Source organism: Hipposideros armiger, unplaced genomic scaffold, assembly GCF_001890085.2.
Source record: "Hipposideros armiger isolate ML-2016 unplaced genomic scaffold, ASM189008v1 scaffold_751, whole genome shotgun sequence".
Taxonomy (NCBI): domain Eukaryota; kingdom Metazoa; phylum Chordata; class Mammalia; order Chiroptera; family Hipposideridae; genus Hipposideros; species Hipposideros armiger.
The window spans coordinates 539,509-546,431 of NW_017732101.1; the positions used below are offsets into that span (position 1 = coordinate 539,509).

Sequence of the window (6,923 nt, forward strand, 5' to 3'; positions counted from 1 at the left end):
AAAAAAAAAAAAAAAGAGAGAGAAAACCTTTCTTATTCATCAATAGAAATATGTATGAAAACAAGTTAATATTTTGATTAGAGACATTGTAAATTTAGCAAATTAATATCATCCTCAAGCTATATTTAAGAGAGTTAAGAAGAAATATTAAAAGCATGAGTTATATATTTTTAATGCACATTTATAAAATAAAAGTAAAATAAACTAACTTGATAAATGTACAGAGTTCCTTTTAATTTGAAAAAAAAACAAATTTTACTTAATTTCCAATAAAACTTTGCATATTTTTCAATAATTGTTTTTGCTGAATTCAAAAACGTTTGCTATACCATTGTTTAAAGTCCTAATGGTATCAAATATTTTCTGTTTTCCACATGTTCATTTAAAGTTACTCCCACTAATAAAAGCTGATAAAAAGCTAAGATTAATTGGGGCCTAAAATTTTTATTTGCATTTCTTTACAGACTTTAAAGCAAAACACATTTTTTTAAAGAATTTAAAACAATGGTAGAAGCACATAGTGTTTTAAAATGTGCCTTACAAAGCTAACCATTATGAAGTGTTTCAACCATTTTTATCATTCTTAGAAAACAGTCACACTTAGCTTTAAAGAGAACATGTGTATATGTTCTTAGAATACCACCCATATTGGTGTAAATTTAAAATATCAATGAAAGTAAATAACTATATAAATACATATTGATTCACTTTCAAAATAAATGTTCTGTTAATGCAAGACAAGATATAAACAATCTATGCAGATACCAGTCTGAATGATCTCAGTACAGACAATCCCTCCACATTTGACAGGCCAAGCTCCATCAAACTGAGACTGACAATAATTCCATCAAAGATATTCCAACCCTCTTGGAAATAATAGTAGGGATCCATGGCAATGATCTTGAGAACCATTTCCGCTGTGAAGATCCCAGTGAAGACCTAAAGTGAAAAATTGATAGAAGTTTAGCATTTTGTTTCAGGGGAGTATTTTAAGTAAATTTGTTTTATTTAATGAATCTGATAGATTTCCAGGAAAATGCTGATTTTNTCTAAATCCGCTCTATAATTTTAGAGCACGGTGATTTTTGCTTTTATTTCTAAAACCAGTGTACTTTTAATCTTTGTGTGAGCATATATGAGAACTGCCCTATTATTTTTTCAGAACTTTTTATGTACTAATTTTAAAAATCATCAATATAAAACTTATTGAATTTAATTTTATTGCACAAAATAACTTGAAATTTTATCCTAACTTTATACAAGTATTTAATTTTATATTTACTTTGATTTACTTTTCCCACTAGTATAGTTGTACATTTTAAACAATTTCAGTGCATTCTGTAATTAGAATCCGTATATCCAAAATTAGCTTGGAAGGAGATGGAATGCTTATTTAAAAAAGACATCCAATAAGGATTTTTTTTTCAGGTAATAAAATGTTTTCTAGGACTTGATAATGATGATATTGTATCTCATTATTCAAATTTATGATTTTTTAGCCATTAAAAAGACATGACAACAAGGTAATATTCTTCTAAGTAATCATTTGAAATATCTATGGACATTATAGAGTGTCTGAAGTATTCTGGAAACCAGCTGTTTGAAGATATTTAATTTCCATGATCCAATGTGGTAAAACTATGATATCAATATAGCAAAAGTTTACATCTTTGGCTTTTCTACCTCTTCTTGATCCCAAGCTAGTCTTGTTCATAGTTGTCCCTATTTTCTCTTTAAAATTACTTTTTTGATGAGCTCCTCTATGTTGAGGGACTCAGATAATTATGAAATCTGCATTATTAAAGCAATTTTTAAACCCTGATGTCTCACCCAGGCACTGGTTCCCAACACTGTCCTTTCTACTTCAGTGTATCCCAGTGGAATTCCTCCTCTGCCCACATAAGCCTGGTAACCTTTCTAAAAAGGCCATTTCAGCAGTGGCATTACCCTTTTTCCAATTTCCCAGATTCTTCACTAGGTTTATCAAGTTGACAATTAGTCTCAGTTTGCACACTTAGTACCCTAGTCCCTAATTTCACCTCATTGCTATGAAATAATCGTTAACCACATTCCCCAAGAAAACCCCCTTATCCCTCACTCCAAACTGTTTTACTCATTGATATCAAATACATTTTCCTAAAACATCACTTTTTATTGCCTTTCCCCTGCTTCAGAACAGACAAATTGTTCCTTATTGTCTATACAGCCAATTCAAACCTCTTTGACTTACTTCAAAGACTATACAATCTGAAGCTAGCTAACTCATCTAAACAGAATTTTCCACTATCTTTTCAACCAGTGCTTTATTCATGCTGATGTTTCACTGCCTCGCCTTAACCCTAAGCTCACTCTTAACTTTGTCTTTTGTTTAGTAGGTTTCTGCTTTTTACTTTCTGTTCATATATTTGACCCAGACTTTGAGGTCTGTTATAATTTTATCTCTTCCATTTACCAATTTGCTGTGTTCCTGCTGTTCTCAATACCTATAACCTTACATTCAGTCCTGTAGGATTAAAGTTTTTAGTACGTCCCCAATGATTTTGTGAGTTAGCGTTAACTTCTTCAAAGATGTTGAGACTTCCCTGAAGGGGGTGAAGTTATAGAGTGCCCCTTTAACTCCTCCTTTCGCTTAGTGTTCTGATGAATTCACAAAAAGTGCTCAATGAATGTTTGTTAATTAATTGGTGTTTCTACTTAAATAAATCTATATCATCAGGTGATGGAAAATAAAATTAGAATTCTTATTTTACCAGAAAGAGCAGCGTACAGATTATAATTGAACTCACTAAGCAGACTTTGAGTGGCATTAAGAGAAAAAACCTTATACCTCACTTTGAAATATTTTTCAAAGTATTTTTACATTTACTATTATATCTCAGTAGCTCTGAAATGCCTGCAAAAAAGGATCAGGAAGCTATGAGCTGTGACATTGTCAACTACTTGTTACTTACATAAATTCTGTACATACTGTTATTTAAAAAGCATTCCAAAATATGCTCACAAAATCAGACATCATTAGTCTGATTCCTATGGTGTCACTATTACACCCTGAAACTAAAACATTATTTTATAACTCCATGCTAGATTTACTTCCTATTGCTATATTAGAAAACCATAAATAGTAATAGTAAAAAATTTAATCCTGTTCTTCACAATGTAGAATTGCAGAATTAATATCAGTAAGCTTCTATTATGGGATCCTATGAATTCTAATCATACAGTAGCAATAATGTCCTTCTTATCTTTTAAACAACTAGTAATATGACAGTAACAGAGCTTTTCAGTCTATGGTTTAACTATAATCCTCAAGTGGAGCTTTTCTAAGTAGTTCTTAGTATTTTCAAGTTCATCTGGAAGACCTTATAGATTTGTTCATCCTTGACTGGGCAAAATATAATCAGTGCTACTTGAACTTTCCTAATATGTGGAACACTTTCATAAATGAATAACACTCTGTTGTAGTCAATAAAACTTTCAGAGGTGAACAAAAACTACACAAAACTTTCATATTAAAACAAATCATAGCAAAACCTAATATAGAAAGTAAGGAGGTGACACTTAACACAATGATCAGTAAAATATGGTTCATTAATTTTTTAAAGAGCATAAGGTAGTGTAGAATGGAATGTATTAAATAACATCTCTTTTTTGGAAGGGCATAATTTTTGTTTTTAGACTTTCAAACTATCAAGATGAATATACTAATTATTCAGAATGATGGTTTCCAGTGGAAAGTTGGAATTTCTATGAATGAATTTCTCAGTAAAGAATATCTCATACTTTTCTAACATTACCATATATATGACTTTCAATATACTTTTAAACAATATAAACACGATAAAATTCTCAATAACCATATTGCATGATTATTACAGGAAATACAACAAAAAGTTAGAAACATTCTTACCTCCTTGCTTTCTTCTAGTTCTGACTCACTGCTGAACTCTTCAGTATTTAAGTTTTCAAAATCAGACTCTCCAACAGCAATTGGCACTGTTACAGTGAGACTTGGGTTGTTTATGAATGACATATAATCATTTTCATCAATTACATATTTTTCAACACTGCTTCCAGTACCTACACCACTGGTGGTTCCATTTCCATCTTTAAGATAATTTAGCTCTTTGCTTATTTCAATTCCAGTATTATTAGACATGCAGCTGTCTATTTTTGTGCCCTCTTGGATTTCTGTAACTTTTGGCTTTCTCAAAAAGGTTTTTCGGAAACACTCCCGTATCTTATTTTTCACATAATCAATTCCCTTTTGCATCCTTCCTATTGCAATCTGGAGATTGTTCATTTCATTATCATCATCAGTAGCAGCAAGATTGTCTGAGCTAAATGAACTCAACAGTAAGGCCAGAAAGAGGTTCAGAACCTAAATGAAAAAAAGAAAATTTGCTACATTAATATTGAAGTATACATAAATACAATAGCTTCAACAGGAAGCGTATAGATCTTTGCCAAAATTAATTCATCAAATGCTTCTTGAATGCTTACTATATTTAAGATACCATGTCTTAATTACACAGTATTTATAGGACCTGATATCTTCTACCTGCTATAAGGATGGAATGGTAAAATAAGTGCCTTCTGTTTCCTACTGAAAACAATGGGAAACCAGGGTTTCTAAGATCTAAATTATATCTACTCAGGGTTTCCAGTGAGAGACAAAGTGCTATTTTTAAGGTTTTGGCCAGTGGAAAAAAAAATAGATATTTTCATTTTAGTTGTTTTACTTCATTGTACCAGTTTGTCTAGAGAATGTCTAGCTTTGAATGTAAATAATTTATTTATTTAATAGCCTAGTGATATGCATTAAAGCAATATACTTGAAATATAAATTCCATTGGTCCAATGGTCACAAACTCCTATAACAGCAGAAATTTCTAAATGCAAATTATATAACACATTTCCCACCAACATGCATTGAAATTTGTGTGTCCAAATAGTTTAACAGATGGAGAAAAATCTAAAATTATTCCAAGGATAGGCTAGACCCACATAATGTAAATTAGTTTTCTCTTTCTTTTTTTTGTGGAGGAAATATGAGTAAATCTTAAATCTCAAAGTGTCATTGGGATACAGGGGGGAAATTGCCCAATTAACTGATAAAATATGACTAATACAGAAATAATTAAATATAACTGATGCAAAATGAAATTTATTTATAGGACTATTTTTAGCTTGACGTGTAGTTACTGAGTTTCAAAAACCATTACATGGTAGGAAGACACGTATAATTCTAAGAATTATACCTTATTTCTTATACAATAAATAAGAATTGTTTCCTTATTTCTATGTCAGATTTGGTTCAGAATCTAGAGCTTCCTAATTTACTATTCTGAAAAATATTGCCTGTCCACTGGTATCCCCCAAAATTTTTCTTAAGCAATCTCACTTGAAATGTACCTCTCAAAGGAAAAGTCTGGTATCATAGCAAAAAGGAATGCTTTGTACATGATTGAGAAATTTTAAACATTTAAATACAAATATACAAATTGTGCTTTTACATTGGTGCTGTTAAGTCAGAGCTAAAAGTAACTCTTTTAAAACTGGTCAATATCCATACATATGACTAACTTAAACTGTAATAATTTATTTTCCTTTAAGAAAGAAAATTCAGGGAAGAATATATTTAGTCATTTTCCAAGTCATTTAGATAATTTCAATATATAGCTAAATTGTAATGCTCTATTTCATCAAAATTTGATAATATTCAACTTAAGCCTTTGAGTAAGTGAACAGTATGGATTATGAATGTAAAAAGAGCAATTCAATATAGAATAGATTGTTGTATTTTTAGGTTTACTGGAGATCATTATCTCATAAAAATAATATTGGGATAAAAATGATTTAGGCTAAATATTAGAATAAAGTTAGTCTTGATGATAAAAAACATTTCTTCGAATAAAAAAAGCAAAACAAACTCAGTAATGTTTTTGCCCCTAAATTTTCAGATAGACCTCATTTCATCCTCACATCAACCATACAATTTCAGTTTTGTTATTTCAGTTTCATAGTATGGAAACTTGAGCCTCAGAAAGGTTAAGTAACTTGCCCATGCACAGAGCGCTAGTACTGGGATTTGATTCTGTATTACTGATGGTAAACTAGAGATACATCTTCTGTGTCAGGCTACCTTCCTAGTACTGTGTGAACTTGATCTTAATTATGAGCATTTTTAATACATACGTACCACCAGGTTTCCAATGACCATGACCAACATGAAAACAATAAGGCACATGGTTTGACCAGCAACCTCCATGCAGTCCCACATGGTCTCTATCCACTCTCCACACAGCACCCGGAACACGATCAGGAAGGAGTGGAAGAAGTCATTCATGTGCCAACGTGGAAGTTGACAGTCACTGGAGATCTTGCAGACACATTCTTTGTAGCTCTTACCAAACAGCTGCATGCCGACCACAGCAAAAATGAAGACGATGATGGCCAACACCAAGGTGAGGTTACCCAGGGCCCCCACTGAATTGCCAATGATCTTAATCAGCATGTTCAGGGTAGGCCAGGATTTTGCCAACTTGAAAACTCGAAGCTGTAATCAAGTGAAAAGATACTTTTAGTAGTAGTCTCAATATAATTTGGGAAGTAAGTTAGACATTGTTTTATTAATATGCCATATTGTAGACCTGCCTCTGAGGGGTATAAAATCTCAAACCATACTAAACAATTCAAATCCAGAAAAAAAGTGTTAATATTACTAGAACTGTAAATCAAATCATAATATCATTTAAATGCAAAAAATTGAAAAGATAAAATATTTTAGGGGTGATGAATAAAACCTTTCTGAGGGCTGGCCAAGTGGCTCAGTTGGTTAAGAGCTCACTCAAGAGTTTGAACTCTGAGCAACAGTGGTTCGAGTCTCAGCCCGAGCTGAGCAGCTGCTGAGCTGCCAACAGGTG

General features: G+C 31.8%; 1 protein-coding gene across 1 annotated transcript in view; it reads right to left on the reverse strand.

The window, feature by feature from the left end:
- The window catches only part of SCN3A (sodium voltage-gated channel alpha subunit 3), a 112,172-nt gene that overhangs the window by 37,529 nt on the left and 67,720 nt on the right, over positions 1 to 6,923 (reverse strand). The window contains exons 16-17 of the mRNA XM_019628147.1: positions 6,200 to 6,556; positions 3,908 to 4,378 (exon numbers count right to left, since the gene is read on the reverse strand). Of these exons, the coding sequence (XP_019483692.1) occupies positions 3,908 to 4,378; positions 6,200 to 6,556 (828 nt within the window). The remainder of the gene's footprint in view (positions 1 to 3,907; positions 4,379 to 6,199; positions 6,557 to 6,923) is intronic.